The 20852-nt window shown below is 40.5% G+C and overlaps 1 protein-coding gene and 1 pseudogene across 1 annotated transcript; one reads left to right on the top strand and one right to left on the bottom strand.

The window, feature by feature from the left end:
* The first annotated feature begins 2874 nt into the window (after positions 1 to 2874).
* Positions 2875 to 12276, top strand: LOC137268009 (BTB/POZ domain-containing protein 6-like). Its single transcript, XM_067802479.1, has 3 exons — positions 2875 to 3136; positions 6826 to 7078; positions 7916 to 12276. Exons 1-3 carry the CDS (start codon positions 3103 to 3105, stop codon positions 8607 to 8609), a joined length of 981 nt encoding a protein of 326 aa, XP_067658580.1. The 5' UTR covers positions 2875 to 3102; the 3' UTR covers positions 8610 to 12276.
* Positions 11769 to 20557, bottom strand: LOC137267637 (alkaline phosphatase, tissue-nonspecific isozyme-like; annotated as a pseudogene).
* Between the last annotated feature and the right edge of the window lie 295 nt (positions 20558 to 20852).

The raw sequence follows: 20852 nt of genomic DNA, 5'->3' as shown, positions 1-20852 counted from the left end.
CTACAGATCTGGGCCACTCTCCCACAAGTCTATATCCAAAGTTTATACCAGTTGATCCTTAAAAGAGTCCAGAGTGTCATAATCCAGAATGGTTATATTGCCAAATATGGACAAGTTTTGGTCAATACAAGTTAATACATTTATTCTCCTTGTTTAGTGTTACTTTACAAAGCACTGTTGATGCAACACCAGTGACATCGGACATGTTTGTTTCAATACTTTTGGCACGACACTGTTGGTCAACTTTTTTATGGAACGATTTTGCTAGTATTTGAATATATCGTAGGCTGGGCCCGGTGATCCTTGGCTTGTTAAAATTCGCCTGCAAAATAAGGAACACTATCAGATATATTGGACAATAGTTCGGGAGTCTTGCACTTTGCCGGGCGCACTAACCTAGCTCTGTTGAAAACGCCGCAGTTCTCATTGATACAATATGGTACCTAGCAGTAGTATGAGAAAAGCTAAAGCATTTAAAATTTACTGAATCGGATGAGTTATCATTCTAATGAAGAGGCGTGTTCATCTCCACAGAGACCAAATATATATGGTCTCTGATACCAGTTGTCCAGTGAAACCCTTCTTTTCCGACAGTCCGCTTTCGCTAGGTTGTTTTGTTAATGATTCAGTCGGAAAATTTCTGGTCTTTTAAAAACCGGACAAATGGTATTCGATCGATTTGCCGATTCTGTCTCTCCAACTGGAAAGGCAAACGGTAATGTTTTAGTTTTTGTTTCGAATTTCATATTTATGGAGGCAAATGAATAATGTATGAAAACAACTGTAGCACAAACAAATTTCTCAAAAGATACATATATAAACCGAAGTTCGACTGGAACGTCATAGTTCACCGACACCATCATGAAAATTTAATTGTGGACATCGATGTTATATTATAATTAGTAACGCTAACGCACAAACCGGATGCTCTAAAAGTATTACTGTTTTGTATGAATAGAATGTATTATAATCGTTTCAAGGATTCAGTGTTTATATTAAGAATTTATTAACAACATTGCAGTCGAAGTAAAATTAGGCTTATTATTATTCTTTGTACATTGCTGTACAGTATATATATATATATGTTCCTTTCTCCTTACTTGCTTGTAGAAAATGTATTGTTCAAACTTATTGATAGCAAATTCCCCGATCCAGTTTCGCCTGTAGGCAAGTCAGAAACTGGCCCAAGTTGAGCTTGCTTATTCTTGCCCAGTGGGGTAGCCTTGCTGTTTTTAGCGGTATTCGGCCACATAGAAGATCCGGGTTCGGTTCCCCACTTTGACAAAATACTTGAAGGTCATTCCTGGTGTCTCCTGATATTGCTGGAGTATTGCTGCAGGCGGCGTCACGCTTCAACACTCACTCACTCACTCACTCACGCACGCACATTGTCTGAGTTTTCGTGTGATGTCATTTAGTTTTATGAAATTACATTTGAAAAGATAAGACGCAAAAGCAGATAGCACCTCCAAGGAAGAAAACTGTAGACAAAACTTAACAATTCTTTCTCTTTTACGTAAAAGTTTACCTGGTATGTATGCACATAATTTTTTTTATCTAATTTATACGATATGACAACTTGCAAATATCACAAACATTCTTGAGAGTAAATACTGATGATGACTGAAAGCCTGACTTGATTAGCAGCAGTCAGGTTTGTGTGTCTTTACAGTGCTGAATAATATTTCTACCACAGTGATATTAGCCCAGCATAGTACATGTTCTGCTTAAAATATAATACCCACGTGTTATTTAGTCTTTGTGTGCACCAACGTGTGATTATTTCTGGGCATAGAAAAGGGTGATTGCATTAAATGGGGCGTATTTGAGAAAATATAACACTAAACTTCAAAATGACTAACATTAACATGTGTCCCAATACAGCTATATATATGTACCGTCACAACACGTGCACATTAACATGTGTCCCAATACAGCTATGTCCCATCATACACGTGCATTTGTGAGCATATAATCGAGTTTGGACCAGGCAGTCCAGTGATCGATAGCGTTAGCACCGATCTACACAATATTGGGATACGATGGTATGTGTCAACCAAGTCAACGAGCCTGATCATGAACACCCGATCTCTTTAGCCACTGAATACCCATGCTAACCTGGATCTTCATGGGTATGAGAAATGTTTACAATAATAATAATAATAATAATAATAATAATAATTCATGCAACAATAGATGCAGCATTGTGCTCTCGTAGGAGACCCGTGAAGGTCACGGGGTAGAATAGGCCTTCAGCAACCCATGCTTGCCATAAAAGGCGACTATGCTTGTCGTAAGAGGCGACTAACGGGATCGGGTGGTCAGGCTCGCTGACTTGGTTGACACATGTCATCGGTTCCCAACTGCGCAGATCGATGCGCATGTGGGTGATCACTGGATTGTCTGGTCCAGCCGCCATATAGCTGGAATATTGCTGAGAGTGGCGTAAAACTAAACTCACCCACTCTCGTAGGATTGAACTATTTTGAAGCACAGTCCTTCGAATTCGTGTCTGGCATATGTCATATTCTCTTCCACCTGTTGTAATGACCTGATTGCGCGTTGGGATTGGGAACCCAGTCTCTACTGAATCGTCGTATAAACTTAGATACGTCTTTTCTTATTGTGAACAGTGTTGTACTCCGGTGTTAGGGGATTTCCACGATGTAAGACAAAAACGTAATTTGTATCTTAAATATCATTTAAAGTTTTGATTTTGCTAACCTTGTGTGATAAAGATATATTCATCTATTTCACACAAAATACCATGTGTTTCCTACAAAAATAGCGTTGATAACATCATATCGGCGAATCTGTAGCCGCTTGCCACATCCGGGTATTTTGTATGTGTTTTCGACGATGAGCCATACTTTTACCTTTGCACACCGTGACACTGTTTTGATCACGTGGCTTCTTGCTTTATACATAACCATCAACAGCAAACGACTGATCTTGTTGAATTCAGCTCGCCTTTTCTCAAACCTAATATCAAGTGCAACACACGCAGATAAAATGTCACATGACTCCTGCACGTGACCCCGACACGAAATTACCGGAGTTTGCTTTCACTTTCGATTTGGCTGCAACTGCGTTGTTGGCAAGATGTATCACCAGCACGACTTTATTATACGGGAAGGTAATGCTAATTTCTTTACTTTCACAATTTTTACTTTTCTTACCGAGAGTTCGTTCTGCAAAGTAGCCGCAACATGTCTCCCACTGACATTTGCAATATTGGTTCGAGCAAGAAGGGCTAACTGATGTGGCTTTGCCTTGGGTGCGCCGGATCAAACTGGCTGGCCATTAAAAAATAGCCTATCGCAAAAGTTAATGTATGATTTCACTTCACTGTGCGGTCTCGGTCTAGGCTTCTTCGCAGAAAATTTCACAGAGACACGTGAGTATATACTCTGTGCTGTAAACACCGAAACAAATCCTCTTCTTGTTTCAACAAGGTTGGTATGTTACATATTTAAATTTTTCACCACATTTGCGTCGAAACACATTTTCCTGAAAATATTTTGCGGCTAAGGTAATTATGACAAAGGGAGAATTACAAAGACGTTGTAGTGGGACAAGGGTAAATATATTCCCATCCATTTATTGGTATTGATCTGACCTTTGTCCATAATATACGGTCAACTACTTTCATGTTGACATCTTGCCTTCAGTCGAATCAATCAAGCATCTTAATGGATCAGTTTGTGAATTAAAAGCAAAAAGTTTGCTAATTAAAGCAATGGAACATGGAAATGATACGATTATACATATAGCCATATTGGTGGAGACTTTGTTGAGTGCTAAACTCGTTTACTCGCTGTGGCGACAGCCACCACATTTTGCGTAGCACATTTATAAAAGCATGCTCGTATACATGGTCTGTGAGTTATTCGCCACACTGAGCAATATTCCAACAAAGTAAAGGTGCAACAAACGAGAATTTGCTTCATATTCTCCCCATGTCACCAATCAAATCCTCTCTTCGGCATGACAGTCGTCAATTTACTTTCACATGGTCATCGACTCCAATTATCAAACGTGGCTACCATGGAGTGACCTACCTTGGAAACTGCGCAACTGTTGACATGACAATTCTTGTGCTAAAATTGGACTTTCTGCATAAACATGTATTCCTAAATAAACTCTCATAATTCAAATCTATCCTTTAACTTGTTACTCATCGATTTACTTTCACATGGTCATCGACTCCAATTATCAAACGTGGCTACCATGGAGTGACCTACCTTGGAAACTGCGCAACTGTTGACATGACAATTCTTGTGCTAAAATTGGACTTTCTGCATAAACATGTATTGCTAAATAAACTCTCATAATTCAAATCTATCCTCGAACTTGTTACTCATCGATTTACTTTCACATGGTCATCGACTCCAATTATCAAACATGGCTACCATGGAGTGACCTACCTTGGAAACTGCGCAACTGTTGACATGACAATTCTTGTGCTAAAATTGGACTTTCTGCATAAACATGTATTCCTAAATAAACTCTCATAATTCAAATCTATCCTTTAACTTGTTACTCATCGATTTACTTTCACATGGTCATCGACTCCAATTATCAAACGTGGCTACCATGGAGTGACCTACCTTGGAAACTGCGCAACTGTTGACATGACAATTCTTGTGCTAAAATTGGACTTTCTGCATAAACATGTATTGCTAAATAAACTCTCATAATTCAAATCTATCCTCGAACTTGTTACTCATCGATTTACTTTCACATGGTCATCGACTCCAATTATCAAACGTGGCTACCATGGAGTGACCTACCTTGGAAACTGCGCAACTGTTGACATGACAATTCTTGTGCTAAAATTGGACTTTCTGCATAAACATGTATTGCTAAATAAACTCTCATAATTCAAATCTATCCTCGAACTTGTTACTCATCGATTTACTTTCACATGGTCATCGACTCCAATTATCAAACGTGGCTACCATGGAGTGACCTACCTTGGAAACTGCGCAACTGTTGACATGACAATTCTTGTGCTAAAATTGGACTTTCTGCATAAACATGTATTGCTAAATAAACTCTCATAATTCAAATCTATCCTCGAACTTGTTACTCATCGATTTACTTTCACATGGTCATCGACTCCAATTATCAAACATGGCTACCATGGAGTGACCTACCTTGGAAACTGCGCAACTGTTGACATGACAATTCTTGTGCTAAAATTGGACTTTCTGCATAAACATGTATTCCTAAATAAACTCTCATAATTCAAATCTATCCTTTAACTTGTTACTCATCGATTTACTTTCACATGGTCATCGACTCCAATTATCAAACGTGGCTACCATGGAGTGACCTACCTTGGAAACTGCGCAACTGTTGACATGACAATTCTTGTGCTAAAATTGGACTTTCTGCATAAACATGTATTGCTAAATAAACTCTCATAATTCAAATCTATCCTCGAACTTGTTACTCATCGATTTACTTTCACATGGTCATCGACTCCAATTATCAAACGTGGCTACCATGGAGTGACCTACCTTGGAAACTGCGCAACTGTTGACATGACAATTCTTGTGCTAAAATTGAACTTTCTGCATAAACATGTATTGCTAAATAAACTCTCATAATTCAAATCTATCCTCGAACTTTCAATATTCGCATGATGTCAGTCTACAATCCAACAAAAAATGCCGGTTGTGTTTCCTGCATTACATTAATTTTGATTATCCTTGAGAAACAATCGATAGAAACATTACGACCCACTCGTGACCAACGCGTGTTTTTTCCGGGACAAGCCGAATAGCGAGGTTACCGAAACGGGCGAGTGGTGACGAATGATCACGACCCCTACCTCGTGCATCTTGAAGAGGACTTCTCCCATCAAAGAGCTTTCTCCATTCTTGTGTCATCTTCAGTGGAAGTCAACAGGACCTACATAAACAGACTACAGCATTGATAGGGGAATGTTAATTGTGTTTCCCAGATGCATATCGTGCCTTGACTAATTTTGGTGATTACGGCGTGCACAATTACTCCTAGGTCAAGTGTAGAGATAGTGTCAAAATTGGGTGATGTTGCATTTGGCCTTATTACCCACCACACGAGTTCGAATCTCTGTTTGGACGATAATTTTCAAAAATATAAATCTAAATTTTTGCAATCGTATAATGTTTTAGGTGCTATAATTTACATATATTTCAAATTTGAACGGAATCGGTGAAGAAATGGATTTTTAACACTCACTACATAAAATACACAAGGGGTGACACTCGTGATTCTGGAAGCCTGATCGAAAACTGCACAGCCCGCCTATTTTAACGTCCGGTTTAATCAGACCTTATGTTTTTCACCCCAGAAATGTGTTGAAGTTGTAGGTCAGTCTTTCACCTCCCTGCCCATAGTATTCAATTTGTCTACCTGCTTGTCACATTTGAACGCTGATCCTCGCAATTGCACTACCCTCATTCTTTGTACAAATGTCTGGCCTTCTAGGTCAAGTGTAGAGATAAAGTCGAAATCAGATGATATGACGCACCCGTTCTTAACACCCACGCTCCATACTTTAACCAGGGGCGATGGGGTAGCCTAGTGACCGGGGATCGATTCCCCATATGTGTACATTGTGTGAAGCCCATTTCTGGTGTCCCCTGCCGTAATGTTATTGGAATATTGCTAAAAGCGGCGTAAAACTAAACTCACTCAAAGCGGATTATGAAGATAATGTTCAGTATACCTGCACACTTCTGCTGATTTTTATTCATTACCTCCTAGTTTGCTAAAGCCTTTATATTAATACATATAAGAATAAACATCTTCCGAGTATTTTCAACTCCACAGTTCCTGCAACTTCGGCTCCCGTTGACAACCCCGAAGACACCGTCATTGGAAGTAACAGACGGATGTTTAATCAACAGCTTGCCTGTGACGTCAAGTTCAAGGTCGGGCAGTCGAGGTCTCCCGTAGGTGCCCACAAGTATGTGCTGGGTGCCAGGAGTGACGTCTTTTTCACCATGTTCAACGGGTCGATTCCTCAAAGTGATGACGTCGATGTTCCTGATATAGAGATTGAACCTTTCAAGATATTCTTACGGTATGGCCGTTATCATTTCTTTGTCGCTTACATTTTCAGACAAGACTGGTATATTTTTCTGACAGGGAGCATAGAACAATTTTGAAAAAAATCCTAATGAAGAAAGTATGTTAAACGCAAACTAGTGTTTGAATCCATGCCTTACTTGTTCTCGCTTTGGGAATACACGAAATCAGACCATTTTTGAAAATAGTATGTGACACATCACGGGCGGATCTAGAGAAGGATCAGGAGCCGACAGCATTTTCATCAACAATAACTGAAAACCCTGAACATCCGGATTCAGACTTTTCAGAAGACTTTAATCTTGACTTGGATGTTGGTTTTTCTGCAGATGAAAACTAGTCAGTCATTAGAGTTGAATTACACTCTTTACCTAAGTTTGTTAGTAGTCACATTTTCGTATACTGGGAATTACTTAAGGCGTGCAAGACGTATTGCAAGCCACTTCTTTCTTGAAAGCCCGAAAGATTGCAAAGTTCTATTTTTAGATAGTACTGAGGGCATGCCCAACCCTTTTATCCATGATCATGTGTAAACCCGGGGGTTTTATAATGGTAGTTACGCCCCTGCCTACACATTCTGATCAGGATTCACAACCTGTCTACGCTCTCATAACGCTTAGATGGTCGTAAGTTCATGTTAATGTAGAGTACTTACAACTTTCTAAGCACTAAGCACTAGCTTCGAAAATTTAGGCTGTGGGTCTTTAGGGCCACCAGCTTTTCAGGGTTGAGGGCAAACACTACCTGAGGAGAACTTCTCCCTAGTATTTGCAATTAACACACACACTTCTCAAAAACCCTGGATCCCACACCCTTCTTTTGTTTGTTTCAGCTACCTGTACTGCGATGAAGTCCTCATTAATTCGGACAACGTGCTGTCTGTCCTTTACTGTTCAAAGAAGTACAACGTCCAGTCTCTGTTGACCAAGTGCTTGGCCCTCGTCAAGAATATGATGTCTGTCGACAACGTGTGTTCCTTGATCGAACAAGCTCATTTCTTTGACGAGCCACAGTTGTACCAGAGTTGTCTCTCTTTCATTCACCAACATGGGGCGGACGTGTTGCGAACAACTGGATTCATTCAGCTCTCTCGCGCATGTGTTCTTGACGTCATTTCCTCCGACTCTTTGGCTAGTGAGGAACGCTACGTCATCGAGGCAATGCTTCGCTGGGCAGAGGCGGAATGTAAACGTCAAAACGAGCCTGTACACGATTCGAATTTGAGGAAAATTCTTGGTGAACTGCTCTTCCAAATTCGGTTCAATCTGCTTGACATCTCGTATTATTCCTCAAAGGTTTCTACTCGAAAGATACTGACAGATGCTGAAAAGGTGACACTTTTTCAGGCTATATCAGGCACAGCAGTACGTACAATGAAGTTTAATGGTAAAAAGCGAACGGCCCATCGTCCGCATTCACGGGGGCTCATAGGCGGATTGCCACGCCAAAAAAGCAACCAAAATGAAACACTTCACAGTCGCCTTAAAAAAATGTTCAACTCAAATGACATTTATCTCCATTCATAGTCTTCACCACATGTCAATGAACCAGGATGACTTTCATAAATTATTGTATAGTTATATATCCTATAACTGGTCACAACCCAGAGCTCCAGTTAAGCTGCGTATTTGCGTAAAATACGCTATAGAACAGTAAAATACCCAGTAGAAAAGTTGAAATACGGAAGAAAAGTAAATGCCTGCGTATGCAAAAATACGAAATACTTACGTTTACGCTATATCAAAATAATTAACAATGCATCAAAATCATGTTGCGTGATCGTATCAATTCAAACCTATCGATGTTTATCCATCTCTAAATATTCGCGATAGAATAGCTTGATTATTTCTAAACGCAACTGAAATGAGCATCAGATATAGAATATCAGCCGTGGTTTGTTAACCCCCTCACATATTGGCCCATCTATAAATAGGGACCAACTCTTTTCTTTCTGTAAACAAATGTATTATGGTGAGAAAGTATGACAGAAAGCTTCCACACGCTCAAAGGAAGATATCTAGTTTTTACGCTTTACAGCCAGAAAACTACTTCATCAGTGAACTAGCGGATGAATTAATAGGTAAGTACAGTGTTTCACAATCAGAATCAGTTGGCGGTGATAAATGAACTTGTAACATTAGCTATTCGCGACATGGAAGCGAAACAACACGATGGGAACAAGTCCTTTTAAAAAAGAAAAATGAGTTAAGTGATGGCTGTTATATCATCTAATATCCATCTTGGCATCTTGTTTTACGCCAAAATGGATGCTGTTATATATTATTTCTTACAACACAAGTGGATAAAGCTGCTCTGGATTAGCCATTATTCAGCATTATTGGGAGGATTTAGTCTTATTTAATAATTGAATAAGAAATGTGGCACCTGTTATATTTAATTGAAATGAATTCCCAAATTTTAAAATGCATCTAAAAGTATATATACCTACTTGAAAATAGAAATACCCGCTTTGTTTCAAATGTATGGGTATCATACCCACGTGGACAAAAGCTTATCTGGAGCTCTGATCCCCTTAGCTGTGTCTGCCACCACATCAAGACAATGCTGTTGTTTCTTTATCTATCCATTGATGTTCTTTATCTGTCCACTGATGTTCTTGAACTATCCATTGATGTTCTATCTCTATCCATTAATGTTCTTTATCAGTCCATTGGTGTCTAAAATCATACACGAGTTCGCACTTATATGCAAATTACCATCAGGTCACACACATTGAATCCCATCTACATGAAATGTAACCAACAAATAGGTAAATGCGCACAGTGCAACGAAACAGACACCCCAGAACACATCCTACTGCACTGCACACACTAACGACAACACAGAATGGTGCTCCAGAGATCACACAAACACCTATCACTACAAACTCTCCCAAGCAGACTAAAATAACTTTTGAAACCTTAGGCATATTTCCTATTAAAACTAGCGTTCCACGACGTATGTAATCCCGCATAACCAACTAGTGCAAACATGAACAAACACACAAACACTAAACATTAAAAAAACAATGCAAGCAGGAATCAAACCTTCTCGTAGTTCATCGCCTAGTCACTTCCGACAAAAATCCAAAATCTAAATTCATTCATATTTAACAATACAACCCTAAAGCTCCCTTCGGGTTGCCATATCTTTCGGTCAAATCGTTCTCTTTAAATCAAACATTAAATAACCTGGTGGTTGGGTGCGAAATACTCATTTTGTGAGAAAGCGCACGTTAAATCAAGCTTAATGACGATTATACTTGAAAGATAAATTTAGGCTGTATAGCAAGTGCTTCATCAGACGTATAACAGTGAAATATACACATTCATGACTATTATAAAACTCAAGATACACAGACAATATATGATCTCGATTTATACCTCGTTAATGTGCAACAAAAAATAGAAATGTACCTCTTACATTACTAAATGTACAAGAATAGAAAAGAAATACAAGGACAAGAAATGTGTTTCATATCAAAGCCAATATCTGTATCGGTACATGTATGCCAAAACACAAACACTGATAATTTGCACATTAATTGTCGGCTTAACAGCTTAGATATGTAAATTGCAAATGTTATATTTGGAGCTAGTGGCATATTTAAGGAAATATAATGTGTCTGTAGAATTGTACCTCTTACAGTGCTAAATGTACAAGAATACTACATGTGAAATGTGTTTCATATGTAAGTCAATGTCTGTGTCGGTACATGTTTGCCAAAAACATGAACACTGACAATTTACACGTTAATTGTGCTGTTTAGAGATGTAACTTGCAAATGTCAAATTTTCAGCTAGTGGCATCTTTAAAGGTCACATGCAACGTAAAACATAACTTTGCAGATTTTGATACCTTCAGGTATGCACTTACCGAAACAAATCATCAAAAATGCCATTTCAGCCAATAAAGTTGAAAAAAAACGCGATGAAAAAAACGGCCGCAAAGTCGGAATTCAGACGATTCACTAATTTCCCCAAGCGTTGGGCTAAATCTGGTTTCAACAGCTATGCTGCGCTGAGCTCATTACGCATGCACAGTGAACAGGTTCGCGGAGCTTGAAACAGCATGCCTGCCCGGAGTATGAGGTCGTGTGCAGTAGTCTAATCTTGGTTGTGTACACAAACAAGTAAATAATCTACTCGTTACATAAAGAAAAATCAGGTTGACTGTGATAAGCAGACTCTGTCTTAGAGAAAACTCAATGTCTGGTTTATTCACACATATATATCTGCCTGCCTGTCTGCTAATGACAACATGCAATGCACAACTTCAATCACTGACCACATGCAATTTGAAATTAACATCCGACTAAGCGTATCGGCAAATGAACCAGTGGCCAATGAAAAGGCTTCGTTACAGTTGAGTGCTCTCAAACCGGCCTTGACTAGGTTCGGTATCGCGGCTGCTTCGTTTCGACGGAGGTAAACCCAAGCACGAAATATTGCTCTTTTGATATGCGATTATATGCATATAATTCTGTTTATTTGTTGTTGTTTTTCTTGATCAGCAATGCATTATATATCATGAATAAGTGATTACAGTGTATGTTTGATTTTTTGGTTGCGTGTGACCTTTAAAATTAAAACAGAATGTGTCTGTAGTTTGTGTACATTGTTTATCCTTAAGGAACAACTTCACGTAAAACAAAATAGAATTACGAAAAATTCTTCAAAACGGCTTTAGCAGATTAAGGTGCCAAAACTTGTAAAATTGGGCACATTCAGAGTTCTAGTATCACTGTAAATAGAAGTAAATGCCGTGTCTGAGGACGCACCGTAGGAGCCGAGAGAAGGGACCTTGCGCATTGTCTGTCTTCTAAATATGGTCCAACGCAGGAAGTGTACATCATGACATTCGCAATGCAGCTCTGTTCGTAGACGCCGTGGAAGAGGTGAGACATGGGCCCCCGTGCATAAACACCAACATCTTCACCCCCGTGTGTTTCAATATTGTGCCGCACTGCTGCCTCAAAGGTGTAATTCACACTGGCTGAAAAGAGTAAAAGAATGACAAAGCATCAGGAGTACAAGACATAGATTTTCGAAGCTATCTTGGTGCTACGATAATCGGAAGTTAATGTTAATGTATGGCACTTACGACTACCTTAGCTTTAAGAGAGCTTCGAAAATCTAGGCCCTGAAGAATGACAAAGAATATATATTGAACCAGATTTCATAAAAAAAAAACCCACACAAACAAATATAGAAACATCAAAGAATCACAACACGTTCGTGGAACAATTTTACTTTCACATTACTCACTCGTCACATCATTCGTAAGATTTCCCCGCCCCCCGTAGTTGAAGTTTCGGCCATTTCCGTAGATCAACGTTGTGTATGTCAATTTGTCAACGTCAAGAGATGTGTCCACCACACCAAGCCAAACGTGAACGTCATTGTTACTGAGTTATCGCCCCTGTTTCAGGTTACACATATATTAAAACGTCTTGACGAAATATATTTCAGTCACATAAAGTGATCTTAACTTTCGTGAATGAATGTTGTTTTACGCCTGGCAGCAACATTATACGGACCATGGCATGATTTCAGTGTAAAATCAAGCCTGAGCAATATGGAAAAGTGACTGAGAACAACCAAGACCATTTGGTTACAAATCACCTGTCGAATCTGAATTAAGTCAGCGTCGATATAGATTGTGTTTGAGGGACGTCTTACTGAAGATTATATAATACCTGTTCCAGATTCAGCATTCATAACATATTCAATTCCGCTGGACAGGCCACGTCAAAGACATAATTGTTTCGGGAGTTGTGTTGCATTCGCCCTATCACAAGTCGTATACGGGTTAATCAACAGATTTGTATATATTTGTTCAGGTTTCGTTATAGAAGTAGTGCGGAGGGCGAAGGTGGCTGATCGTTTTCCCGCACATACACTCGGTCAAGTGGGGCTTGTGTGGTTCACATATGAAGGTTCGGTGGGGTAGGCTAGTGGTTAAAGTGTTCGCTTGTGGCGCTGTAGACCTGAGTATGATTCCCCCCATCGGTGCAGCATGAAGCCCATTCCGCTCTCCCACCCCATTGATAATGCTGGATTATTGCTAACTGAGGGGCTTAAAACCATACCCGTTCAAATTTCCTACAAATTAAGAGAGTTACATCCCCTGAGTCTTCGCGCAGATATGCCAATGGAAGAGAGGACTTTGCATGTTTTGCTTCTTCTGTTTTGTAATTTACAAGTCAAGAAAAAAGAAACTTTAGAAAATTACTCTAATCATATTATATTTGTCCTTCGGCTTAAAGTATGGAGAGACGTACAGACAGCATGCATGGTTGCAACAGGGAATCGGCCACAACATATGGACAAGTCCAAATACGGAATTGCATTTGATTTACAAATCCACAAAAGTTGCTTGTAAACCTCGAATAAATGATGAAATACAATCTTCATAGCGCAGGCATTTAAAGGGCGCCAGGACTATACGAAACTAAATAAATATAATATGATAAACTTAATCCAATTGTGAACTCCAATGAAGCACGTACCAAGAATGTTGTTGCCTCTGGATGGGTATCCTGCCATGATCATGGAGTGGAAGTGGCCAGCTGTGGTCACTATCAACGTGTCCCTCTGATTGGTCAGATTGTCAGCACGTGACACAACTTCAGAAAATGCTGCAGTATCTGACAATGCCAGAGCGACCCTGTTTACGTGATGCGCATGGTCGATGCGACCGCCTGAAAGATGATTCCATGCTTGATTTCAGTTGATAATTAATGTATTTATTCCGGGTCTGGTTTCACTGTTTTTGTTTCATTTGCGAATCAACCACGAAGACGTCCTGACAATGTTTTATATCTGTACTGCTTATCATGAAAACATGTCAAGTAAAATAAATAATTGTTTGCAAAGTGTATCGTACTTTTCAGGTAGCATGACTGAAGTTATGGCCTTGGACAGACACACACAGACACACACAGGCACTTTTCAAACCGACAAAACGCTCCCGACATGTAAGCTGTCTTAAAGAGGGGTGGGGGTGCTGCGAGTATAACAAACGTAAAAGCCAGAGAGTAACCAGTCTCAACTATTCACAGATAAGTAATTCCTTCAGCCGTAACTGACTGATCAGTGATTAGATATATTTAAAAGCAAAATGGATAATCAGTGAAGACACCCGGTGTTGGCCTGCTTTAAACAGTTGCCCATACCCTCCACGAAGAGGAGGTATCCTTTGGGATTTTTCCTGAGTATCCGTATTGCTTTGTCTGTCATGCCAGCTAAAGATGGCTCCTTATCTGGATTCTGCTTCCTCTCAGCCTCAAACTGCATGTGATCCTGGTTGAACAAACCTATATACAATGGCAAAACCGTTATAGAATCTGGGGCAATGGGGTAGCCTTGTGGTTGAAGCGTTCGCCGAAGAACCGGGTTCGATTTTCCACATGGGTACAATGTGTGAAGCTCATTTCTGATGTGGATATTGCTGGAACTCACTCACTACTTCGGGATCTTCTCGATTTGCTTCTTGTTTAACGCCGCGCTGGATATAAACGAGTCTTGGATTGACAGTCCAGTGACTGACATCAAGAGCAGCTGATCGACTCAGCTGGGATACGATGACAGGTGTCAGCAATGCCAACGAACTCGATCCCGCCTCTTTCAACAAGCATGGTTTACTAAAGACTAACCCGAATCTTCACTGGTCGAATCGTGAAAAGGTAGAATGAAACGGACCTTGACATCGCCTTCTGTTTGCATGGTTTGTGGGTTGTTTAATGTCGAACTCAGCAATATTCTAGCTATTTGGCGGCAGCCTGTAGTAAATGAGTTTAGTTTTACGCCGCACTCGGCAACATTCCAGTTATATGGCAGCGGTCTGTGAATATTCCAGTCTCAACTAAGCAATCTAATGATCAACAGCATGAACATCGACCTATGTAATTGGCATGTGTCAAACAAGGCAGTTTGCCTGACCACCCGATCCCGTTGAGTACGAGTTGCTAAAGAACAATTCTAACCCGGATCATCATGGGTACATTACGTTCAAGGTTATAACACAAAAACACAAATGACAAGTCATTGCTTACCTTGAGGACTTACCCTGCTTTAATACCATATCGCAGTTTAACATTGATACCCTGCTAAGACCTACTCGGTGCTGCTAGTGCCTTTAACATCTTTCTTATGCCGAGCGTCAATCCGGGACTGAAGGGACTTCCATTCACCTGCCCACGGGACTAGGTGGTTCGATTATTGCAAACCACATACCGTCCATTCACCTGCCCACTGGACTAGGTGGTTCGATTATTGCAAACCACATACCGTCCATTCACCTGCCCACTGGACTAGGTGGTTCGATTATTGCAAACCACATACCGTCCATTCACCTGCCCACTGGATTAGGTGGTTCGATTATTGCAAACCACATGCCTTCCATTCACCTGCCCACTGGACTAGGTGGTTCGATTATTGCAAACCACATGCCTTCCATTCACCTGCCCACTGACTAGGTTTTTCGATTATTGCAAACCACATGCCTTCCATTCACCTGCCCACTGACTAGGTTTTTCGATTATTGCAAACCACATGCCTTCCATTCACCAGCCCACTGGACTAGGTGGTTCGATTATTGCAAACCACATACCGCCCATTCACCAGCCCACTGGACTAGGTGGTTCGATTATTGCAAACCACATGCCTTCCATTCACCAGCCCACTGGACTAGGTGGTTCGATTATTGCAAACCACATACCGCCCATTCACCAGCCCACTGGACTGGGTGGTTCGATTATTGCAAACCACATACCGTCCATTCACCTGCCCACTGGATTAGGAGGTTCGATTATTGCAAACCACATACCGTCCATTCACCTGCCCACTGGACTGGGTGGTTCGATTATTGCTAACCACATCGCTTTTAGTGGCATATTTAACAGGTAGACATTTACGTAAATATAAAATGTCATTTTCAGGTAAAATGCTCTTAATTCAAACAAATAGGCAATGTGGGCATATGAGAAACCAATTACTGGCACCCCGTTGTGTGGCATGAAACCAAATATAAAGCCCCTTTCTGACTTTCCCGTACAACACATTTTACTTACCCAATAGGAAATCTGTCTCAAGCGGGTCGACGTTGTTGAAGTCGGTGAGGTTGGTGGCGTATCGGTATTTCTGTTTGTTTGCTTTTATTCGATTTTTCCAAGCCTGAGGTTCAACATGTATATATCTACATGTATACACATAAATATGCCATTACATTCCTGAAAGAGACGTCATCTCGACATCGTAAACGCAGTCTGTTACAAACTTTTAGCATAATCATGAAAAGTGGTCATTTATTTATTAAATAATAGACAAACTGCAAAAGATTATATGCACATATATAAGAACTGACTTCAATGGCGATTTTGCATTAACAGAATTTCAAAACAGTAAAATGTGCCCTCATTACCTTTATCCGTGTATTATATACACTGGTCTTTACATTTATGATAGTCATGTACAAATGTGTCCAGACAAAAACAAAGCATTGGTTGATATTATGAGCATGATAGATTTACGCAGTCAAGCTACATGAACTCAACCAAATCACGGACCAAGCTGCCATATCTGTGGCTTGGGACGCCATGAACAGACTATCACCTGGAATTGTAACGGGTATTATGACGTCGGTCAGTTACGTCATATGATGGTCCATTAGCTACGTCGCCATTGAATGTTGGCCTTGCTAAAGGACGCAACTCTTATAAAAAAATGCTTCTATGATCTATGATCACTTGGCCAAGAATGTGAAAAATGGACGTCAAGGTTTATGACTGTGTAAACTTACGTCTGTCAAATTCCTTCCATCCCTTCTCCCGTGTTCTTTCTGTGCCTCATTGTTGCCTTCGTCTGGGTCTTGGGCGGTTTCTGGGGGTGAAGAACATCCGTCCTTCTCCCAGGAGTACCTGCAGCGACACTGCAGACACGTTCACCATTACATCCATCGATGCACTATGTCTTGCATGTTTGCTATCTTTCGGCAAAATGTTTTCATAAAATTTTAAACAATTTCAGTAATATATAATTAAAGGTGAGGTAAGGTGAAATGGGGTTTAACGTCTAACTTGAGAATATATCGCTCATATGACGCCGTGCATGCGTATGTATGTTAGGCTGTTTGTACTTCCCCAGACTTGAGCTCACCGAGACTCACGGATACATTTTGCTGAATCCGAGTCGACCAAGTACCAGGCAGGGACCAAGAAGTACCATATTTTAAAATATAATCAAAAATATACATTCCAAACATCCATTCATCCAGTTCACATGAAATTACGTAGATGGTAATGTCCCAGTAACTCACCATTCCTTAAAAATAATGGTGCTGAGGCCGAGGCACATTATTTTCCTAAGGGATGGAGAGTTACGAGGATATTACCCTACATAAATTATATTCAAAGTACTGGGAAGTTAAAGGTCAAAATGACAAAATGAAGTCTTTACTTTTCAACTGGTACTCACCGCTCCTTAAGTAATGTAGCGAGCAGAGAACGGATTGACGTCACAAATGATTTAATATCAAACCTTAATGGTTACATAGAAAGGATTGACGTTTTTACATCATTTCCAACAGATCCGAGTGTGTGAATTGAAGGTACGGGTGGCCCAGTCCCAGTCATCCAAGAAACCTAAAGTCGCTGCTTAGTCATGGGTTCAAACCCCGGTATTACCCTAATTATAACCCAACCGCTCTAACCTGACAACGGAATATTCACCTGTATATCTGGATTGTCCTCGACCAGCTGTTGTGGTATGTCCTTACACCCGCCTGTCACACCTGCCATCTTTGAATCCCCTCCCAGTTCCGGTTTGTCACGTGGGCGTAGCTGGCGGCTGGGGTGGCATGCGTGAAACGTGTGGTGGTGATGACGCCGGTGGATTTCCCTGGGAAAGATTTGTTGGTTTGTTGTTTGTTTGAGGCCGCGCTTAGCAATATTCCAGCTATGTGTCGGCAGTCTGTAAATAATCCAGTCTGGACCAGACAATCCAGTGACCAACAACATGAGCATAGATCTCCGCTACTGGATTACGTGAACATGTGTCAACAAAGTCAACGAGTCTGACCACCCGATAACGTTAGTCGCCTCTTATAACAAGAATGGGGTATTGAAGATCAATTCTAACCCGGATATTCACCGGTGCCCCGACGATTGCCTAAGAGAAAGCCACAATATATGTTTGGTCTATATCTGGATTAGCAGGGTTTGTAAGAGAATTGCACTATGTCCTAATTAATTACATTATATTATGAGATGGATCTGATATGGATCTGCACACGTATAGATACGTATACATACACACGCGCACGTTAATATTTATATACGCCACTGGGGGACTGTTAGAAAAACAAAATAGACGTAGTACTCCATAAAATGGACCATTTCAGAAACTCTCAGGGTTGATATCATAAGTAACAATGCACAGTATGTGATCCATCATGTCATTTACTGTATCCATTTGATCCACACTGTCATAGTATGGGACTGCAACTGTTCAGTGAGTAATGCCGTTTTAATTACAATTTAACAATGCAATCGTCACACATGCATTATGATAAACCTCACAGTAGTCTATGTACTTACCCTGTTGAAGCGAAAACCTGAGTATAGACAGAGCCTCGTTTCCTTCGACTGACTCGCACCTGTTGTTTGCATTATGTGATGATGTATTTGTTGTATTCAGCATTACCGTTAACGCCGAGAGCGTTTGAGTTGGCCTTGACCCCAGTCAGGAACGCCGTTCCCGTGGCTGTTTATCGACACTGTACGTCTGCAGCAGACAGTGACCATTCAGAAGGGATGTGATAAACGTATTTATTCAGGAAGGTGGCAAGACATGGAAGCAAGATGGTCAGAAAATCAGCACTGAAATATTCATCAAACGTCGTTTCCCTTCCCATTTACTTTAAGAAATTAGTTATTTTTCAAACCCAATCAACAAACCTTTGTCAAAGCAACATGTGGAAACTTTTCAAAACTGGGCGAGTTTCTTCTTCTGATTGACCTTGGATCTGCCCTGCAAAAATCCGACTGGCTGTGACTGTTGGGATCCCCATACCGTCGCCCAGGAAGAGAATGACGTTGTAAGCGACACATACATTGGACTTCATATTCAGTGCCGCGTGGAGTTCGTCAAGACCACTTTCAGTCCAAAACTCTGTATCTTAAAAAATAAAATATATCATGCCAACAAAATTATATTCACTTCCAGATCTTGTGATGTTGTCATTATTTCAGAACATCACTAGACAACAGGCATAACGACGTCGTGCATGTTGTAAGTTTGTTATAAACACTGAAATCAAATAAGTTTAATTAAACTAAATAAATAAGAACAATGTATTTTGTTAATTTAAGCGTCAATAAACGAACTGCAAGTGACCCATGTTAATCTGTTAACCAAAGGCGCCGTTATTGGTTGTATAGAGTTATGCCCCTTACTCGTACCAGAATCCTGTGATCGTGTTTTCTGATCTCGGATCATAATGATAGTTTAACGGTTTGGCAGAACCACATCATGGGTTTTATCTAAATGGTAAATATCTAAGGCTAACGATTTGGTGGCAAGACTACCCATTCGTACAGTGTGTCTGTTGTTTAGGTACATGTATTGTATTATTGTGAGGGCCAGATACGCCAGCAAGTTCACACAATTGGTCAACACAAGGCCCGTCAGTGCTCACAACCTCTAACTGACAACTTCTTACATCCATGGACTATCAACACTCTTTTTATGGTGAGCGTTTTCCAAGTGACGGCGTCGTTTGCTGATAAGAGTTATTGACCTAATATTGAATATATTTACTTAGGTTGTGTTAATTTATATGCATTCTTACGGAATCGTAGAAGAGCCACTGTTGTACTTTACTGCCCCGCGTTCAGTTTCCTGTACTGTTACGCATTGTTAATCGTGCATTTAGTTCGCTGTTATATGTTGCGCTTCGTTTCACTTTACTGTAATGTGTTGGATATTTCAGAGGTGACACATATCGGGTATCGAGGTGACACTGTATCACATATCGGGTAGTGCGGTTCGGTGACTTGGAGTGTCAGCGTGTCAACCATTGGTTTAAAGTTCACAATACCATTTAGAAAGTGGTCAAATGTGACATACTTTACACTTGAGATTACACTCTTTCACTGAGTTACACGGGTTAATCAAACAATGTGATAGAGACTACCAGCTGTAGGAAACATTTGTGGAAGTCACGGTGGCTGAGTGGGTCAGATCGCCAACTTTGTGTGCTGGTCATTAGGTGCGTGACTAAGAACGTGAGTTCGAATCCTGATGGAACTCAACCCGAAACGTTAATCTGAACATGTGTGCAAGTGTAAACAGAAAGTCACAAAATAACAAGCAGCCATACCGCCTCCTGACCCACCTTTATCTCGTGTATCCTTCCTGAAAGTCTGGGAATCGTGGAGGAGGACATATTGATGGGAAACCCACACCCACGACATCGTGAGACACGCTGAGAGAAGTCCCTCCATGGCTGCATTAGATTTGAGTTGCAACAGTGCAGACAACGTACCCTAGATATGGGTATACCCGGTCCATATCCACCAGTATCTTGGTAGCTAATGTATGTGAGCAGTGTATTTATTTAACCCGTTTAAACAGTTACAGATTGCACTTTTTCACAGCGTTACTTGAAACGTGGTGTTCTTATGTGTGTGTGACCAAGGGAGGTATAGTTTCTATGGTTACCTTTGAGACAGGTAGCACTTCAATCAGAACAGGAGCGGTGGGGCTGCC

Source organism: Haliotis asinina, chromosome 16 (genome assembly GCF_037392515.1).
Source record: "Haliotis asinina isolate JCU_RB_2024 chromosome 16, JCU_Hal_asi_v2, whole genome shotgun sequence".
In the NCBI taxonomy this organism is placed as follows: Eukaryota; Metazoa; Mollusca; class Gastropoda; order Lepetellida; family Haliotidae; genus Haliotis; species Haliotis asinina.
Note: the sequence above shows the minus strand (reverse complement) of the source record. Positions and strands in the feature narration are given on the sequence as shown.

Excerpts from the sequence above, each read along its gene's own strand:
- LOC137268009 (XM_067802479.1), top strand. The coding sequence starts at position 3,103 with ATGTATCACCAGCACGACTTTATTATACGGGAAG. Across the intron at positions 3,137-6,825 it reads CGACTTTATTATACGGGAAG|TTCCTGCAACTTCGGCTCCC; the intron begins GTAATGCTAATT and ends TCAACTCCACAG. Across the intron at positions 7,079-7,915 it reads CCTTTCAAGATATTCTTACG|CTACCTGTACTGCGATGAAG; the intron begins GTATGGCCGTTA and ends TGTTTGTTTCAG.